A 21,290-nucleotide genomic window follows, 5' to 3' on the forward strand; every position below is an offset into this window, starting at 1 on the left:
AACACCATAGCATCAGTAATAGTGTCAGTCCTTAGTGTCTCCCCATGAGATGGATTCCCCAGTTTGGCCAGACACTGGACTGACTGAGACAGACGCAGATACTTACACCCAACCATTGGACTGAAGTTGGGGACCCACCCCAATGGTTGAATTAGGGGAAGAATGGAAGAAGCAGATTAGAAGGGCAACCCACAGGAGGACCAGTAGTCACAACTAACCTTGACCTTGAGATATCTCAGACACTGCACCACTAACCAGGCAGCATACATAGGTTTGTCCAAGTCTTAAGTCACTGGACACATATATAGAAGAGAACTACCTGACCTGGCCTGAGTGGGAGAAGATGGGCTCAATCCTTGAGAGATCTGAGCCCATAGGAAGGCCAGAGGCCTGGTGGTCAGATATATTCTTGGAGATAGGGGAAGAGGAATGGGATAAGTGACTATGATAACAAAGACTGGGAAGGGAGATAATGGCTGGATTTTAAATATAACAACAACAACAATAATAATGTTATGTATATCAAGGAACATGTCACATATATTATATTATGTATAATAACACACATCATTCAAAATAGTCTAGAATGGTGAAATGGACTTTTAGAAAACTATTGGAAGCAAAAATAACCTAAAATTTATGAAATAATAAAGTTAAAATTTTAAAATTATGTGAAAAGTATAGACCTGAAATAAATATGTACCTTTATATATAATTTTTTCTTATATACTTTGAATTAGCCATGAGAGTATTCTACAATCAAAATTAGAACCTTCATGATAAAAGGAGTGAAAGAAATGTATTTTCATTACAAGTCAAGTCAGTTGCAAATTGTTGTAAGGAAATTAGATGGATGTGAAAGGTTGGTTTTGCTTCTTTTACTTACCCAGTAAAAATTGCATATCAGCTGGAAAATTCTCACAGTCCTATGAAATTTCAGGTGTCTTTGAGAAGACTATCAGCCAGTGTAATATCCAATGAGCAGTTATAACTGTTGTCAAAATTGTTTCTTGCAACCGTATCCTTCCCATTGAATGTTGGTTGATGTAGTAGTTCTAGCCAGAGAGACATCTCACCTCCTTACACTGAATGGCAGGCAAAACTCAGAAGAAATCCAGGATTTAAGAAAGGGAAGGGAACAACAGCTAATTGGATTATAGTGTAGATGTTTGCTCATTTTAATTAGATTCCTCAATCACTCTCTCTCTTTTTTTCCCCCAAAGGCTTTAAATATTCAGTAGCCTCTGTTTCTGTTGACAGTTAAAGGAATGAGATTTATTGGTACCCAAACAAAGACTTATTTAAATCCCATGAATAAAAGTTTATGTCTTCTGAAAGGAGGAGGTAATTTCTGCTTTTCATTTTTAGTATATTCCCTAGTGGTAAAAACAGGATTTAAAAAGTTTATGTATTTTTTTCATGTCCCAGCATAAATGTGCATTATTTTAATGCACATTTTGCACTTTTAACCAGAATTTTGCAGTTATAGGCAATAGTTATTTCAGAAACTCAATCATCTTTCAATCAAACTACAACATTAAATTAGAGAAGGAAACCTGCTTCTTTACAAAATTCATACCTAACAGAGACATGTAGGACATCTAAGTCATGCTGACTTAATTTTACTGGAATGCACATTAATGTGTACTGTCTTTAGAGAACATGTAGTAGTATTTAATTTAGTTACCCTGCAAGGTTACTTTTGCTTTTGAATTTCTAATAAATTATAGGGAAAGAACTCATCCCACACATAAGTCCATATTGTGTGCGCACACAGAAGGAAAAGAAGCTTTCAACTAACTTCATACTTTGTGGTGGAATTCTCGTACTGAGTGGGCAGCCTTGCAGTTTTCAAGTGACGGTTTACATCCATGTTTCACTTTAAGTGTTCAGAAAGTCTGTATTCAGGATTATGCCACAAAAGTATGGATGATGTAAGGCATAGATCCTGTCTTTTAAGTAAGGCAGGTCAAATTACAGACCCCCTTTACCTCCTGCAATCTGTTCCCTTTCTTCACTTTAATTGGAACCATGTGTACAACTCTTTTTATGTGACAAAATAATATCTAGTTTAACACAAGTTGATAAACCTCATAATAGGGGTTATTACAGCAACCTTTCATAAGCACAGAAACAACCTGACTTGTACATGAACCAAGAAAACTTATATTAAAGGGTTGTCTTTCATACTAAGTTGCTATAATTTTGAAGGATGTCTGTAAGTCCACGTACTATTGCTTTAACCATAAGTCTTTCAGCTCAGACCTGTTACAGTATTTGAGCAAATATTTCCCCCCTCTTTGTGTCTTTGCTCTGAAAATTGCTCTGATGTGAATCTCAGTACACTGATCTACTATGACACAGACAAGAACAGAGTATTGGGATGAAAGATGCACAAGCCACCTACTTGTAACTAAAGAAGTATGGTGCCATAGTCTGTTAGTCAGACATCTACATTTTTCACAGCTCTGTGAAGTGTCTGAGAAGGACAATATCTAGAAGAGAGAGAAAGAGATTGCTTGAAATCCATGAACTGTAAAATGTAAATGTTTTAGAGTTTAAGTACCAAGCTAAAGATATTATAGGGTTGGTTATGTATATTTTAAGAAATCAGTAGCTTAGTGATTACCACTTTTTAACCAAAAAATTATATAATATACCTTCAAAATTTCTATGAAGTAGATACAGAAGAAACATTGCCAAACTCAGTCTTTGAGGAAACAGTCACATCTAATCCTCATAAAGAAAGAACAAAGAAAGAGCTATTCAATCCAATCTCTCTTATGAACATAGATACAAAAATACCCAATAAAATACACGGAACTGAATTCAAGAACATATCAAAAACATCATTCGCCATAATCAAATAGACTTCATCCCAAGAATCCAAGGGTGGTTCAATACATGAAAATCCATTAATTTAATCCATCATTAAAACAAACTGAAAGAAAAAGAATCACACGTGATTATCTCATTAGATGCTGAAAAGTCCTTCGAGCGTATTCAACGTCCCTTAATGTTAAAAGTCTTGGAGAGATCATGAATACAAGGTACATACTTAAATGTAATAAGAGCAATATATAGAAGCCAATAGCCAACAGCAAATTACATGGAGAGAAAATGAAACAATCCCATTATAATCAGTGACAAGACAAGGCTGCACACTATCTTCATATCAATTCAATATAGTACTTGAAGTTCTAGGTAAAGCAATAAACAACCATAAGGGATCAAGGAAAGGAAGAACTCAAAGTATCTCTATTCTCAAATTCTATGATGACATACATAAGGGGCCCCAAAAATTCTACAACAGAACACCCGAGCTAATAAACACCTTCAGCAAAGTTGCTGGATACAAAATTAATTTAAAAAAATCAGTATTCCTCCTTTATACAAATGGTAAATGGGGTGAAAAAAAGTTAGGTACTGAATACCTCTTACAAATAATATGAAATATTTTGTTTAACTCTAACCAAGGAAGTAGAAGACCTGTATGGCAAAAGCAACAAGTCACTGGACAAAGAAATTGAGGAATATATCAGAAAATAGGAAGATTTGTCATGCATATGGATTGATGGGTAGTGTTATCATAGTGAAAATGGCCATTTTACCAAAAGCCATCTATGAATTCAATGCAATTCCCATCAAAATTCCAACACACTTTTTTATGAACCTTGAAAGAGTAATTCTAATCTTCATATAGAAAGACAAAAAGTCCAGAATAGCTAAGACAATCCTGTGTAATAAAAGGACTTCTGGGAGTATTACCATCTCTGACTTCAAGGTCTACTACAGAGCAATATTAATAAAAACCAAGTAACTTAGCATAAAGACAGACAGGTTGATCAATAGAATCAAATGTAAGATCCAAAACCAAACACATACATCTACAGAAACTTTATTTGTTACTAAAAGTCAAAACGATACATTGTACAAAAGAAAGCATCTTCAACAAATGGTGCTGGTTTAACTGGATTTCTGCATGTAGAAGAATACAAATAGATCCACATTTATCACCTTGCACAAAACTTAAGTCCAAGTTGATCAAAGACTTCAACGTAAAACTGATATACTAAATCAAGAAGAACAGAAAGTAAAAAATAGTAAAAGATTACTATTGAACTCATTGAAACAATAACAACTTCCTGAATAAAACTCCATGGCTTAGGCACTCAAATAAATGTAAGTGAGACCTTGTGAAACTGAAAATCTTCTGTAAGGCAAAGGATACCATCAATAGAACAAACCAACAGAATAAAATAAAAGATCTTCATGTACCCTACATCTGACAGACAGCTAATATCTAAAATAAAGAACTCAAGAAATTAGATGCTGACAGTACAAATAACCCAGTTTAAAAAATGTGATATAGAGCTAAACATAGTTCTCAGTAGAGGAATCTCTATTGGCTAAGAAGCACTTAGCAAAATTACCAACTTCCTTAATTATCTAGGAAATGCAAATCAAAACTACTCTGAGATTCCATCCTACCCTGTTAGAATGGCAAAGATCAAGAGTTCAAGAGACAACACATGGTAGCAAGGATGTGGGGCACGGGGAATAATCCTGCATGGCTGGTCGGAGTGCTAACTTGTACAACCACTTCGGAAACTAATTCGGTAGTTTCTCAGAAAATTGGCAGTAATTGAACCCCAAGACACTGCTATATCACTCCTGGCCATATACTCAGAAGATGCTCTACCATACCAGAAGCACACTAGCTCAACTGTGTTCATAGCAACCTTATTCATAATAGCCAGGAACTCAAAACCACTTAGATGTCTCTCAACTGAAGAATGAATAAACAAAATTTGGTATATTTACACAATGGAATACTATTCAGCTATTAAAAACAGTGACATCATGAAAAATGCAGGCAAATGGATGGGACTGGAATATATATCATCCTTCCATACCCAGGAAGACACACATGGTATTTACTCACTTCTAAGTGGATATTAGCTATAAAGTACTGTGTAGCCATTCTACAATCCACAGACCCATGTAATCTAAGTAATAAGGAGGACCCAGGGGAGAATTCTTGAATCTCATTCAGAAGGGGAAATAAAATAGACATAGTAGGTAGAAGAAGGGAGGGAATTGACCATGATTAGGGGTTGAGAGGGGACAGGGGTGTGAGAGAGAGATAGGAGAAAGCACAGAAATTGGCTGTGGGAGATGTCTAGCATGAACTTGGGTTCTGGGAAGGGGGAGGCTCCTAGTTGTCTGTGAGGATGACCCTAAGACTTTTATCTGGGTACATAGTGACAAGGATTTCAAGTGGAGGCAGGTGGACACCCACCCATCGACAAAACCTTCAACCCTAAACTTGTCATGACCACCAAATGTGCAGGGCTAAAGATGGAGCAGAGTTTGAGGTAATGGACATCTGATGACTGGCTCAACTTGAAACCCATCCAATGAGAGTGAGCCAACCCCTAACATTATTAATACTCTGTTGTGTTTGCAAACAGGAACCTAGCATAACTGTCCTCTGAGAGGCTTCATTTCACCTCTACTGGAAACAGATGCAGATTCCTAAAGCCAAGCATAGCCAGAGCTCAGGAATACTTGGGGAACAGTGGAGGGAAAGATTGAGGGAGCTGGAGTGTCAAATTTAGACAACCTACAGAGTCAACTAACTTGGGCCCATGTGGACTCATACTAAACGACCAATAAATTATTATGTCCAATTATTCATAGGTTGGATCTAAATATCCTACATATTTGTAGCAGATATGCAGTTTGGTCTTCATGTGGGTCCCAATTGGAGTGGGAGCTGCTGTCTCTGACTTGTTGCTAGCCATGGAATCTTTTTTTCTTGCTGAGCTATAATGTCAGATTGTGGAAAAAATCTGCTTAGTCCTGCTGTGACTAGACATGCCAGGAAAGGTTGCATGGGGGCGGGGCTTCTGTTCTTTGAGGAAAAGAGGAGAGGGTAATGGGGGTTGCATTGTGATGGTGTGGCTCGAAGGAGAGGAAGAAGGAGGACTGCAATGTAAACTGAATGAGTGAATAAATAGATTAATAATTACCTCTACCTTTCTGATTCATAGGGAATGGGCTTGACATTGTCTGTAGCATGTTTTTGTGATGCTTTCCGGTACATCTTATTGTATAAGATAAAAAGAGGCTTAAATATCTCGTCAAAGCTATTGGCTCTGGTGGAAGCACCTGTATTTATAATCTTTCAGATGTTATTTCATACATACATTAGTGTGAATCCTATATGTAAATGTTTTATTAATATTTATGCATACATGTTAAAAGTTACAATTTTCCAATACTATATAATATTTAGCTATGAAGAATAGAGTGACAGATGAATAGCTTTATATGTTATTTTATTTTGATTCATTCCATGGACTCTGAATGATATTCCAATTCAAACAAACAACTGAGGCTCAGGCAACTCTGTCACCTCTCACTGTCTTTGCGGCTCTATTTCATTTCAATGTATTTTTATTCTATTTTGACCAGGATGTGCATGTTAAAATTGTTTGTTTTAAGAAATGGGAGAACAGGCTGTCTCTCACAGTTAGTGGATCACAAAGAAGTGAGGAAACCATCAATAATGACAGGGAGACAGCATTCTCCAGTACAGTCTGATATTTGATTGCCTTAAAGATTGTTCATTTTAAGAGAACAGGTCCCTAAAGCGCTTCATGTAAAAGGAAGGCATGTTCCATCAGGAGAAGAAGAATATTGTTGAAGATTAATGCTGCATGGCTTATGTTGATTGTCTACATTGTTAGTGCCTTGAAGAATTAATATGCAATTGGTGTTTTTAAATTTCCTAGAATTTGTTTTTCTTTCAATTTAAGTTATATATATATATTAGTAACAAAATTTGTAAAATATGGTGAGTTTTTAAATAATATTTATTTTTTGTTTTACTGTTACAAGTACATCATTTTTTTTCCTCCTTTCCTTCCTCCAAATTATTTCATATGACTCTATTTGATCTCTGACCCCTTTAGGAAAATCTGTCATTTGTTACTTATAGAAATATTCAATACATAAATATAACTTGCTCAGTCTGTATAATGGTTCTTGCATGCATGTTTTCAAGGTTGACCACTGGTATGGGGTAACCAACTGCTGTGCTCTTCTGGGGGGGAAGACAGCTGCTCGTAGCATTGCTTAGCTGTTGGTTATTTTTTTGTATAGATCAAGGCCAAGAACATCTTTTGTTGTCCCCATTCAGCTCATGTTTTGGCAATCGTGTTAGTGATAATTTAGGAAACTTAATATTACATTAAGAGGCAGCTTCCTCATAACCAACAATAGAATCAGAAGCTATAATATATAATATGATTATTCTTGGATGTGTTCCCTCCACATTTGAAAGACTTCATAACTACCATGACTTATGCATTAATCTACTAAACAAAATATGTATTAAGGAGTTAAAATTATATATTCTGTGATTCCCATAATGTTTTACTGTGGAATTATTCCTTGAAAACCATATGACTTTTAGGATACCTTATTTAAGCTCAGATGTTTCTTACTATCCAAGCACCCTCAAGACAAGTGTTTCTTGTTATCAATCAACATTTTCTCAATTGCCCTAATTAAAACCAATATCATGAATTATAATTTGAGGCTGTGACAGGTGATATACTGTCTACAGAAAATTTGATTTTCTTTTTAGATAATGCACTTGAGAAATATATAGAAACATTTCATATGGAATATTATCCTTTGTCCTGATTTTACAGCATATTTTGAAAAACCTTGTTAAAATTAGAAAAAAAACGTTTTGAAGATTTCATCAAAAATAATTGTATGAGAATTAGATTTTTCTGCTTTCATTTTAACATTACTACTATGTATGCATTTGTATAAAAATATCAGTTAATGTTGTTATAATGTACAATTGTTTCTTGTGTCAATCAGATTTAATAAATCTGGTTGACTCCTGGAGTTTATATTGATATCACCCAGCCAAACATTGAGAGGAGCTCAGAGAGTTGAGGGAAGGATCTAGGACTCCTAAAGGGATAGGAACTCCACAGAAAGACCAACAGAGTCAACTAACCTTGACACTTGAGTGCTCTCAGAGAATGAACCAAAGAGCATAAACAGTCTGGATCTAGAGACCCCACATATATATGTAGCTGGACACAGATGTATAGTTTAGTTTTCATGAAGGGAAGGACTGGGAGGAGGAGGGGGCAATGATTGGCACATAGTGTGAATGAATAAATAAAGACAAATGTCACACACATACACACAAATCTGATTTAGGTAATTTGCATTATATATTATGTATATTACATAAAAGAAATATAACTGTGGTATATCCCGAAACTCATTTCTCCATGGAGTAATTACTACTACTACTACTACTACTACTACTACTACTACTACTACTACTACTACTACTTCTACTACTACTGCTACATATTAGTAATAATAATAATACAGAATAGTACTAATAATACATAGTAGTAGTAATAATAATAATAATTTCTATGAAAATAAAGTATATAAAATTTACATTGGAAACATATTAAAAAAACAATAACTTTGTAAATTTGGTCTTTATTGAATATAATTTAATCATTTTTATGACTAATAATCAATTCTATTGTGATTTATTCCTTTAACTTTGTATGATAGACTATTATATGACTTAATTTTAAACAAAAGGTACCAGTCCAACTAGATTCTTTTAATTAAACATCATTTATTTTAGTTTTGGAAATTATAACATAAAAACAAAGAGTTTGCTGGGAGATTGTTTCTCCATTAGTTATTATTTGCTATTATATATGAATCCTATTCTATAGGTGTAATCATAAAACATACTACACATAGCTACATCATAAAACATCACCATCATTATCAACAACAACAACAAAACCAAAACCTATTAAGATGCAGTGCTTTAAAACCTCAATATGATTGAAACTTGGCATGGGCCATCACAAGTTTCTAAGCGAGATGTACTTCTATACCCTTCGAGTTCTGCCTTTTTTAGGTGTATGATTGTAAACACGTGTCCACAGTGTGCATTGGAAAAGGAACTAAAATCAAATGTACAAGTGAGAAGATTGAAACAAGGTGCAATTAGTAGTAATCGAATTCATTCTGATTGTAAATTGAATGTCGCCACTTTTGAGCAAATTCAAGTTTATTCCAAGTCTCTGTCATGAGAGAAAAAAATTTACCATTGAAGGACAACTAAACCTACATGGAGTCCCATGTTTCTGTTAAGTTATAAAAAAATAATGATATGGTTTACATAAGGTACTAAGACATACAAAAGAGACAATTATTTAAAATAATTTTATTTCCAAGAAATTAAAAACAACAACAACAACAACAACAATAATAATAATAATAATAATATTATTAATAATAATTCAGTGACTGTTTGGACTTTCTGTTAGTGTTTAAAAGTAAGCTACCATTTTTTCATTTGAATTTTAGTGGTTGGGGGAGCTACAATCAAGTTATTAGAATAGACATCTCACAAACTATGGCCATATGACATATTCTTTTTGGGTATTTTATGGAGAGATTAGTGTCCTAGATTTATAATAAACTCACTGCATTTCCGTATTATAATGTTGTAAACATAAGTATATGATGTTTTCTTTTCTTTCTTTCTTTGCTTCTTTTTCTTGTTCGTTTTGTTTTGTTTTGTTTTTCTTAGCGACGGTTGTTTTGAGCAGCCTGGAACCAAATACAACATATGAAGTCAGGGTTGCAGCAGTGAATGGCAAAGGGCAAGGAGACTACAGTAAAATAGAAATATTCCAGACACTGCCAGTTCGTAAGTAATCATCACCGTCTACTCTGTTACCAGATCCTTCGTTTGCAAGTTTAATGGAATTTTTAAATGCAGAAAGGATTTCAATAATGTAGGGAAGTGAATTATATCTCTGTTGAAGGATTTTAGTAACAACTCAAGGGTTATAAAAATATCATTTCTCTAAAGATGGGCAAGGAAAAAAAAGAATGTAGTGGCATATAAACTCTAAATATGCTCTTTATTTTTATAGTGTGATTAATTATATTGTGCCCGCATATTATGTTGTCTTCATAGAAAAAAATATTATGTGACATGTCACTTTTAAAGAGGCACAGCTAGTATCTTGCAAATTATGTCAGTACTAAGAAATAAAGAATACAAAATTCTAAATTAATATGTTGCCAAACTGACTACAAGTGGGACAAAACAGTATGTCGGATTTTTGTCAAAACTATCATGTTTTGAGTAATTTGTAGTCAATTATATTTATCTATAATTATTTTAAAATAGAAAAGCATTGTCTTTGCATTAACTAAACCATTTTTAAAATGTGAGACAATTTACTGAGGAGGACTGATCGCGGCTGTTGCAGAATCTGGGAAGGAATCTGCCTGTGGCATGCACACATTAAATGAACCCCATGGCCGACAGTAAAGTTCTACTCTATCTTTGAACAAGGAACTTTGGTTACTTCCCAGAATTCATCACAGGATACCCCTTCTAGTAACGCCATCTTTTTAGTCCCTCATTACTTTCTCACCAGGATGACTCCTAGGTTGATGTATTTCCATTCAAAATCAGAACTTAGATGCAGGCTTCTCTAAATACTTCTGCATCTTCTGGCTTACATTCCTCCAGGACACCCCCATTCAATTCCCACCTTCCATCTTGAAACACATCTGCCCAGTACTTTCTCAATCAGAAAAATACTGAAGCATCTGGATTATGTTCATTTTCTGTACAGACCTGGACTTTTTTCCCCGTCCACTGCTGAGGACGTGCAGAGGTGTTGCAAATTGATTCAAAATAGGGACTTGATCAATTCAGTAATACCCCGGATAACCTTTATGGTTCTATTTACTCCAGCATTGAAAGACTACAGACAAGTTTTCTCCCCTTGAAACATTGGTGTGCATGTTTAAGAAACTAATCTCTGCTCTTGAGACTGAGGACATAATTCAGTCATCAAAATGCTTGCTATGTCATGTAAGCATGAGAATCTGAAATCAATGGCACTCTTATCAAAATTGAGTGCAGTGATGGGGTTTGGTAATGTCAAAACTGACTGGGAGGTAGAGTTAGTGGATACTTGGTGCTTACTCGGCAATGTATCTTGTGTCATTGGTAAGTGCTCTGTGTCAAAATAGGGAAAGAACAATAGAAAAAGAAATAGAAAAAATTTACTCCTGTCATCCGCAGAGGTGCACACCTACACATATATGTGGGCATACAAAAATACACACACTACAACTCTCATTTTTCTGATTTTTTCCCTTTAATTCATAAAATTTCTCTTCTCATAATAATACTATTGTTGACTCATAACCTTTCTCCTAACATTGTGAATCCTTTGAAATTAGGTGCGATTCTTTTATTGATTGATGAATTGAAGTTTATGCACATGGAAGATGCTATTTCATTAATTTTACTGAAACAGAATCTATTTTTTGTTTTATATGTTTGTTTTCTAACGAATTGGGCATTGTAATTAAATGATATTCCATACCTGCTGTTGCAGTAGATATTTTTAAGCGTCTGAACCTTTTATCCCACACTAGTGCAGGCACCTGTGAGGCCACATGGCACTTCAGGGTACTTTTACTTCAGCTGCTCCACGCTGCCCCCAAGTACTCTCTGACCCAGGGAGTCCACAAGCCGTTCTAGCGTGGCACCTTACCACGCTGGTCCCTAGAGTTAGTTCCGGCACCGGAGGGCCATATGGAACTAACCATAATTTACCTTTGGTTAATATCTCTCCCAGCGGCTCTCTACTAGCCACGAACTCTCTGGTTCCAGCTACCGAGTAAAATCAGGGCTCTATAAACTGCAACTTAACAATCACATTTATATGTTAAATTCTCAATCCAATATATCCACACAATAAACTCACAACCAATTAATAAAGATATAAACAGCCCACCTAGATATGATATCCATCCCTTGAGAAATATTCATAACAACATGTATCTATGTAGTGATGCATGGCGAGGATGGTTTATGTCTGCCTCCTTGTTGCCTCTGCTCCTTTCTCCTTCTCCCTCATCTTTTTTTGTCCTGGATCTGAGGACGGAACCCAGGGTCTCCTGCCTGCTAGACAAGCGCTCTACCACTGAGCTAAAACCCCAACCCCCTTCCTCTCTTTCTAAAACCCTGTTCCTGCCTATCCTTTCTTCTTGTCAGGCCTCGTTTTATCTTGTGTCTGCCTTCACCTGCATAACGACGTCAACCTACAACCTGCAATCATCTGCATTAGGTTTATAGTAGCTTGGGCACTAACATTTCACAATAAATAATGGGAGAGTTCATGGAGCACTACTTCTCTTTGAGGGACCCTGACTGTTATGAATTGTTAAAGGAAGGATTATACTTTTCTTCTGTGCTGTAGCCTCTGATAAGTTGTCCTTACACCAGGAAAACACGTCCTATCATGTTCTAATTAAACACTGTGGGTCACACAATGAGATTGTAAAAGACAGAAGACAATGGGACAAAGAGAGGAATGAAGTAGAAATGATTTAATTGAATGTGATATAAATTATGAAACAAACAGAATCTTAAACATAACATTTTTAAGTTCGGTTTTAAACCTATGATATGTGCATACATATGTAATATAGTTATTACTAAAATTTAGTTTCTGCTTTTTAACTATCCCAAAATGCTCTTTTTAAAAATATGGTTATAGTATCACTATAAAATGAAATTATTCTATATATTATGGAAATTCTAACTTTCAACATAAAAATTATACTAAAACATCTGAGCTTTCAAATTTACTATATAAGCAAGCATCAAGTTATAACACAAAGAGACAAATTGTCAAAAGTAAATCCTTTAAAATGTCATATATTTGGGCTACTTAAGGCATTGGCTTAATTATCGTGCAGTGCTGTGAGGCATGTAAAATATGTGTTAATGAAGAAGTATCATGTTTCTCCTTAGGTGAGCCAAGTCCCCCTTCCATACATGGACAGCCAAGCAGTGGGAAGAGTTTTAAAATCAGCATCACCAAGCAAGATGATGGAGGGGCTCCCATTTTAGAATACATTGTGAAATACAGAAGTGTAAGTATCTTTTGATTATTATATTGTATCTTATTTTCTATTTTACAAGGAGCCGCAATGGTCTCAAAGATTAATTACAAATGAACGAAGAGTTAATAATGAAAGGTTAATGTTAATATTTCTATTCATGAAATTCAACATTTCATTTGTGTCCTTTTCTTTTATTAAATTATGATCATAAATATTCAAAATATTTTGATGGTTTTGACCTTAATTATAGTTCTGAAATGTGATTTAAAAACAAATAATAGATAAGATTTTTCTTCTTTTTATGACTAGTATTAATGTCTTTCTATTTGATTGCAGTACTTTAGCTCTGTCGATAGGAACTATATTAGCATGTTGTAGCAACATCATATCTGATAAAGAAACTTAGGTAAGGGATGATTTAATTTGAGTCATGGATTGAAGTGTTGATATTTCCTCATGGCCTGTACTTACCCATTGCAAGTGAAGAAGCAGAAAGAGGAATGCTGGTGTTCAGCTGCCTTTGATCCTCTAGTACGTACTCGACTCTAGTCCTTGAGACAGTGCCACTCACTTTTAACCACAGTGAGTCTTCCTTGCACCTCTTGGAGGCATCCTCATCCATATGCCTAGGGGTGTGTTTCTAGAAGATTCTTTTTATAACTGTTTAAAAATGATAATCTCAAAAGTAACCAACAAAAAATCAAATCAGAAGGCATCAGGAAAATAACTGCAAAGTTATCCTCTGGCCTTCATATGTATAATGTGTAATGTTAACTGTTTGAAAAGAAACATCTAGTCTTCTCTGCTTAGTCAATTTAAATGTTGACACTGAATTAATATCTTTATATTTCTTATTATTCTGCCCTTCCCTTTTGACTAGCATACTGGGCCTGGAGCCAAGTTTACTTATCCACTGGAAACAATTGATTAAAATTAATCATAATAATTAATTTAATGCAGAAGCCATGCCTTGTATCTAGGGTCAGAAAAGGGTAAGCCCAGACATAGGACAGATGCCTCTATTACATTACAGGGAAGGCTGAGCAGGGCAGCCAGAGTGAGACACCATACCAGAGTCACGATGGCATTTATCTGGGCAGGATTCTGGTCCTTCAGGGTGAGCTCACAAGTTTTTGCCTACAGCAGAAGAACCCTTTGGAAGCTGGCTGGGATGGTTTAGGACTGCTAGGAAATGTTATTCACCCATCTGCACCATGATTTGTCAACCTGCTTCTTAGAAATGACCATACAGAGCTATCTAAATGACATGTTGATTAAAACATCACACAAGAACAACCAACCATTCACAATGTGTATACATTTGTTATATATAGCCACGACTGCCAAGAACTCTCTATGTAGACCAGATTAGCCTGGAATACACTGAGATAGGCTCTCCTCTGCCTTCTGAGTATGGGGATTAAGGGTGTGTACTAGCATCCTCAGTGTTCAGCTGTGATTTTGGATGGTCGATCCTACATTCAGACAGGAACATGGGGCTTGCTGCTTCCAACCTTCTCTAAAGGATATATAAATAATAAAGAATTACACAATAAAGATTCCTAAAACCTCAGTCATTCAACAAGATATTGTGATATTGGGATGGGGGTAATTGCCATGCCTCATTTTCTTCTGTTAGTCAGAAAGTTAAAGGTGACATAGAAGGTGATGATTCTATCAAGGAGGTCTCTATCTCCAGTGGTTTCCCAGTCTGCTAATCACAGTTTATATACCTCAGTGTGCTTGCCCCTGTTAAGATGAGGGAAAGGAAGATTCTTTAAAAAAACAAAAACTTTTTATATTTTCATATAGAGGTATTTTGCCTACCTCAGCACCATATATAAAAGAGCCACCAAGGAGCCACCTAATACACACACACACACACACACACACACACACACACACACACACACACACACACATCCTTTAAAGCATTTAAGATGTGCTGGTACTACTGGAGTTATAGACAGTTGTGAGCCACTATGTGGGATCTGGGAATTGAGTAGATTTTCTCTGGTACCACAGCTCGTACTCTTCTCCATGGAATCCTTTCTCTAGCCCCTGTAAATGATTCTTAATGCTTCCAAGCTGACAATGAAGGTCAATTGCTCATGAGAGGAATATTAGTACAGCACACCAAAGAGGAAGTTATTATAATGAATAGATCTATCAAACATTAAATAAAGAATGGTCACTGACCTTGAGTAAAAGAGATCATTTTTGTTAAATATGAACTGGTGAGTGAGGACTGCTGAAATGAAGAGCTACTTGTGTGTGGTTAAAGGTGTTTGTGAAGGACATTTCTGCTTGTGATAGGACAGTGAGCAACATCTCCCACGCTCGTTTATCCCCTTTCGTTATTATATGTGATGCCAATGTTCACCGAGACTCATTCCTTCTCAAAACGCTCCCAAAAATTTTCTACAAAAAAAAAACAATTATTTTTGTATTTTCTATAGCTACATTTAAAATGGTGCCTTTTTATAGTATTTTGAATACATTTCAATTCAATTGTTTTTTATAATGTGTATTTTGTAAATAAAAACTATTTCTTAACTTGAAGATTTGATATTAAGGCATTAGGAAGATGAGATTTATTTGGTTTGAAGTACATCAGTAATCAACTTTATATACCATTTTCCTTTAAATTCTAGTGTTTTCTTTGCAGGGGAGCTCTCTTTTTAAATTAATATATAATAGCATTAATTCATCTGCCCCTTCTCCCTCCAACAACATGAACTGCTAAGTAAGTTCCTTTACTGTTACATTCTTGTATCTGTGTTTAAGGATGACCACGGATGATCACTTTCCCTGCTCTAGGCTTCAAACTAGCAAGAAAGAACAGTAAGATGTCTTTTGTATCCTCTCCCATAGGATTCTATTACAGTGAGCCTCTACCAGTGTCCTTAGACTCTTAAGTAGATCGTATCTGAAAATCCAATGCAATTTGATACAAACTTCTTAGAATGTCTCAGTTTCATATTTGGAAATTATGCAAGCAAAATAGTCTGTCTGTCTAAAGAACATAGATTAACGTGTATCATCAATTATACTAGGTAGTCAGACATCTCTTACCTACCTACAATTGTACCCAGCATGATTTTGGTAGAAAACATTAAGAAATATTAATAATTTCTGAGGAGAGACATCAAAAATTATGTGAACACTAAAATACAGTGAAATAATAATGTGGTTATTTTATTTTTCTGTGAATACTTTTACTTGAAAATAACATCATGTTTGTATAATGCAATGGATTAATGGTAAAGTAACACAAATACTACGTCTGGCGCAAAAAGCTTGTTATTTTCAGGGGACAGAAGTGAACTTTTATATTCTAACCCCTTTAAACTATTATTATTTTTAAGTTTCAATAACACAGACTTTATGAGAGCTGAATTATTTTTTTTGGTACACTTTTATTTTAATTATTAACTCTTTTTATCTTTTAATACTTCAGACAGTGTTTTCTGGAAAAGATTTTATTTAAATTATCTATTTCGTGAAGTCTTTTGTATTATTTCAGATCGTACACCTAACTTGCTCCCTCATGGCTGACCTATTCAATGTGACTGAGTTCATTTTCCTGAGACTCTCTCCCAATAAAGAGGTGCAGAGAGTTTGCTTTGTGCTATTTCTGCTCTTGTACATGGCCATTGTGCTTGGGAATCTTCTTATGGTTGTCACCGTGGCAGTCAGCAGAAATCTTGGATCCCCAATGTACTTCTTCCTCAGCTCCCTCTCCTTTGTGGAGATCTGTTATTCCTCCACGACAGCCCCCAAACTCATCTTGGATCTCCTAGCTGAAAAGAAATCCATATCTGTATGGGGTTCCATGACACAGCTTTTCTTCCTCCACTACTTTGGTGGCATTGAGATTTTCCTGCTCACAGTGATGGCCTATGACCGCTATGTGGCCATCTGCAAGCCCCTGCACTACACCAGCATCATGAACCAAAAAGTGTGTGTAGTCCTTGTGGGAACAGCATGGATGGGAGGCTTTGTTCATTCTTTTGAGAGCTGAATTATTTTTAATAATTCCCGGAGTGTCATAATTTCCAGTAAGCTAAGACTACAGCAAGAAACTAAGTACACCACATCACATGGCATTCGTTTTTATCAAAACCACAAATACAAGAAATAACGTAATAAACACAGAGTTTAATTGGCTTGGTTAGAACACAGCAGAAGAGCATGCTTACTGTGCAGTGAGCCCTGAGTTTCATCTGCTACACCTAAGCACTAGAGTAGAAGAGGTCGTACTTCATATTCCCTCAGGAAGCAAGTGAAGCTTCTTTTCCGTTCTATGGCTTTTTCTCTTAAATTCAGTCCTGACTGCTTCTTTTTGAAATATCCATTGGAACTCGGCATAAGGAAATATGATTAAAAGGTATTAAAGTAAGAAGATTTTTCCCCTTTGGAATTAGATGTTTATTTGTTAGGTAATCCAGGATTAGGACAGCATTTCAGAAATACTATCAGAGATGAAATTACTTTCTTTCATATTTGTCTGCTCTTGCAACAGGCTTTTATTCTTATCCGGCTTACATTTTTCTCTTTAGAAGGTGGCTTTAAATTTGTATTCAAGATGTAGAGAATCAGGAAATCAAAGGTAGCTGTATTATGTTCAACTCAATCTACCCACATTGTACCAAAGAGTATTTTAAAATAAAACTTCAAAAAAAAATTAAAATTGCGTTTGTACAAATAGAATTTTGTCTATGATGGGCCTATCAGATGGCTTAGAGAGTAAAAGTGCCTGCTGCCAAGACTGAAGACGAGAGTTCAATCCTTCCACCTGATGTAAGAAGGCCACAAAGGGTTACAAATTATATTCTGCCATTTCTATGAGCAACCTGACACACCAAATGTCCACGCATAAAAACGCACTCACACAATACAAAAATACTTTATGAAGTTAACATGATCTCTCTATAGATTGCTCAACATAAGATAACTCACACAATAGCCAGATTTAGGGAACCCAACAAAGGCTTGAAAGGTTAGGATCACTCCTTTTACTATTTTAATGTTTACCATATTTCTTTGAAAAAGGCAATAGTATTTTGTCTTACATAATGATGGAGTTTCAAGAATTCAGTTCCACAATGTAACATACTTCACATCGTCACGTCCATCTTACTAAATTGCTAATATTAGCCCCGAAGCCTGGTTGAGGGCAAAAAATGTTTCCTTGAGTAATACTCCATCTATTTCTTGCCCATCATTGTCAAAATTTATTTTGGCATTTTGGATCTGTGTGTGTGTGTGTGTGTGTGTGTGCATTTTTTAGTTTTTATTAAAAACATAGTTATTTCTAATTGATACCCATTTACAAAGGAAAAGTTAGTTTTCTCTAATGGAGACTCACTGGGAATATTAACCACACATATGGGTTGTCCTGAGTCTAACATTACATGACTTGTAAAATATAAAAAGTTTATTTACAACTATCATCAGAGAAGTTTGTCCAGCAACTGATGAAAACTGATGCAGAGACCCACAGCCAGACATTAATTGGAGCTTAAGAAATCCTGTGGAAGAAGGGGGTGGGGATTGAAAGAGTCAGAGGAGTCAAGAACACCATAAGATCATACAAAATCAATGAATCTGCGTACATAAGGACTCACAGAAACAGAACTGCCAGTCAGAGAGAATTCATGGATCAGACCTAAGCCCTGTACATATGCATAATAGTTGTGCATCTGGATCTGCACGTGGGATTCCTAGAGTGGAAACATGTCTCTGACTACATTGCCTGCCTCTGCATCTCTTTCCTCTAACTGGGCTGTCTTTCTACCCTCAATAGAAAAAGATGCCCTTAGTCTTAACGCAATTTTATAGGCAAAGGCTGATTCTTATCCATGGGGAACCTCCCCTTTTCTGAGGAGTTTAGTAAATTTATCATCTTAATTGGGTTTTGCTTGTATATTATTATTTTGACTTTACATTTTTATGTGATCTGATTTTGTGTGTTTGTGTGGTTTTTGTACTTTCTCCTTGCTGTTTCAGTTTTTACTCCTGTTTGTATGCTGTTTTATTTGATTATTTTTGTTTTCCAAAGGAAAAGGAAAAGAATACATGGAGTTGGGTTGGGTGATGAGGTGGGGAGGGTCTGGGAAGGTGTTGGGGAAAGTAAAACCTTAATCAGAATATATTGTATAAAAAATTTTCAATAGGAAAGTGAAAAAGAAAATTATCATTTACTCTTTCTAAATATAGACCAATGTGAATGTTCTCTAAGAAGCTATGTATCTATAATACACATACTGAATCAAAGCATGTAATTGCCAGTCATAATGAAATTAATAATATTGAAGTGATTCACATTTATAAAATGGTAACCAATATTCTGCAATTTGCATATATCTGGTCATTATGACAATTTTTAAAGATGTAATTGATACATTTCTGTCTTCACTTAAGTCAATCATCAAAATTCAAAATAAAAAGACATGAATGTGGAAGGAAAAGGATGAAGTAAAGGAGGAAAAAGGGAGTTTGTTATAATCGCATATCATTGTATACATATATGAAATTCGAAGAGATAAAGGAAAGTTATAATTAGAAACTTAATACATGGACATGTATCTTTAAAATTTGTCATTTTACATTTATTATGCATTTTTCTTCCTCCTGCCAAGTTAATGTCACTGGTCCTTCTTGTTGCTGCCTATTAGACCAATGACTAAATTAAGCTTCCCCAAAAAAGTATTCTTTTGAGTTGGTCATGGTGACATACAGAACTAATTTCAGCACATTGGACAGTAAGGTAAGAATTTCTCACATCATAGGATCTCCTGAACAACATAGGACTAGATAATTTTCTCAACAAATGAAACAGTAACAAAATTGGTAGAATTTATCCAGTATTTCACATTCTTGTTCTGTTGACATCATTCAGTCTAATTTCCATCTTGCCAATTCCAAACTATCAGAGGATTTGTCTTTAACTCGATAATGGAAATGACTATTAATTCAAATGTAATGATACCTGACCACTAATCAATTCTTATATAATTGGTGTCAGTCATTGTTTCTGGGAGCACTATATCAAACATACAATTCTAGAACCATATCAGAAGTTTTGTAAAATAATCATTTGAAGCCCATGTGCTTTTTCTTTAATTATTTCTGTTTATAGTTAACCAAACATGAAGGGTACTTCCTAAATAGTCTTTGAATCACCATTGGAAAGTAGAGAATGTAGCTTATCTGTTGGTGCACAGAATCATGTAGTAGAAGACAATGACAAAGTGATTTTATTTGTTCACACACACAGACAGAATAAGATGATTTAGAAACAAACTAGAGTATGAGTATAAAAAAGAGGATTCAACGTCTCTATGAATATATCATGGGTATTATCCTTTGTAGCAATAACACTATGAGATCAAATTAAGTTACTTGAAGAAGAAAGAGAAATTTGTTAATCTAAAGGAGTAGATATAAAAATTTGGGAGGCTATTTTAAGCATGTAGTGATATAAATTAATATATATGTAGTGTTAATTTGATTATATATAATTTAATAGATTTTTCATATATCTGATAGTTTTCTCACAAATTTCTGTTTAATTGATGGTTGTAATATGATCATAACTTTTTCTTAACATTGGTGTTCTAAAATTCTCCTAACTAGAGAAAAACTGAAGAAAACCTGTTACTTAAAGTCAATTGTGACAAGCTACAGAGGTTAGGGCACACACTTTTAAAGTAGTTAACTGAACTTTTAAAGCTACTTGATATCTAGATATGTGTAATAATACCTAAATAGAACAGATAAACATACTTTATTAAAGAATCTTAAGTTAGTGAGTAAATAAAGCTGAGTTTTGATTATTTAGAAAATGTATTTCCTAGTTATATAAGGATGTGTATTAAAATACATTAGCCCTCCAAAATGAATTAGTATGAATATTGAAATATATTTAAAAATATTAATTTAGGAATAATTTGAAATATTTCAAATGGTAAATAATTATGAATAATAGAACGTAAGAAATATTTGGTAAATCTATTTTCCTTATGCTTTTTGCTATAAAAGAAGTTAAGATTTATTTGTCTTAGTATTGATATTATAAAACAAACCTTTGTCTAAAAAACTAATATAGCTATGAATCAGCCAGTTAACCCATCATTCATTTACAAACAGTCCTGAAATAGGAAAATATCAGAACTGATAACAAGTATCATTCTAAATAGAAAATAGAAAAGTTAATTTGCATGGATTCTGATTACTTCTGTAAGGACATACAAGGAGTGGGTAAG

At 34.8% G+C, this 21,290-nt stretch overlaps 1 protein-coding gene across 1 annotated transcript in view; it reads left to right on the plus strand.

The window, feature by feature from the left end:
• The window catches only part of Ncam2 (neural cell adhesion molecule 2), a 468,347-nt gene that overhangs the window by 383,000 nt on the left and 64,057 nt on the right, over positions 1–21,290 (plus strand). The window contains exons 13-14 of the mRNA XM_032900505.1: positions 9,668–9,787; positions 12,929–13,050. Of these exons, the coding sequence (XP_032756396.1) occupies positions 9,668–9,787; positions 12,929–13,050 (242 nt within the window). The remainder of the gene's footprint in view (positions 1–9,667; positions 9,788–12,928; positions 13,051–21,290) is intronic.

This window comes from Rattus rattus, chromosome 4 (genome assembly GCF_011064425.1).
Source record: "Rattus rattus isolate New Zealand chromosome 4, Rrattus_CSIRO_v1, whole genome shotgun sequence".
NCBI lineage: Eukaryota > Metazoa > Chordata > Mammalia > Rodentia > Muridae > Rattus > Rattus rattus.